Here is a 372-nt window from a genome sequence, read left to right on the forward strand (position 1 = left end):
GCTCTCTGTTCTCAGGCTGTGACGCTGGAGGCGGTGGTAGTGGTGGTGACAGAGTTGTGTGCAATAACATGTCCTTGCAATGGGTCCACATACACATATGCATGTCATTTCAAGTTTGTCTCTTTGTTTCTGTCTCATCAGTCTCCGTCAATAGAGGCTGTCCTTGGTGGTGGAGGTGTGTGTGGTGGTGGAGTCGTCGGGCAGGGAGCCCCGGCGGCCAGGTCCCGACCGACAGTGCAGCAGGTTCTGCAGCTCTCTGGACACGCTGCTGGAGAAAGCTGTGTAGATCCACGGGTTGGTGCACGAGTTCAAACTGGCCAGCAGCATCAGGATAGTGAAGGCCACTCCTACAAAGGACACACACACACACAC

The 372-nt window shown here is 55.1% G+C and overlaps 1 protein-coding gene across 1 annotated transcript in view; it reads right to left on the minus strand.

Moving 5' to 3' along the window:
- Nucleotides 1-6: 6 nt before the first annotated feature.
- LOC118324534 (vasopressin V2 receptor-like) overlaps nt 7-372 on the minus strand; it is a 12,989-nt gene continuing 12,623 nt past the window's right edge. The window contains exon 7 of the mRNA XM_035656941.1: nt 7-347. Coding sequence (XP_035512834.1) covers nt 148-347 — 200 coding nt within the window. The 3' untranslated portion in view covers nt 7-147. The remainder of the gene's footprint in view (nt 348-372) is intronic.

The sequence above is a fragment of the Morone saxatilis genome, unplaced genomic scaffold, assembly GCF_004916995.1.
Source record: "Morone saxatilis isolate NCDOM2014 unplaced genomic scaffold, NCSU_SB_2.0 Contig15, whole genome shotgun sequence".
Taxonomy (NCBI): Eukaryota; Metazoa; Chordata; class Actinopteri; family Moronidae; genus Morone; species Morone saxatilis.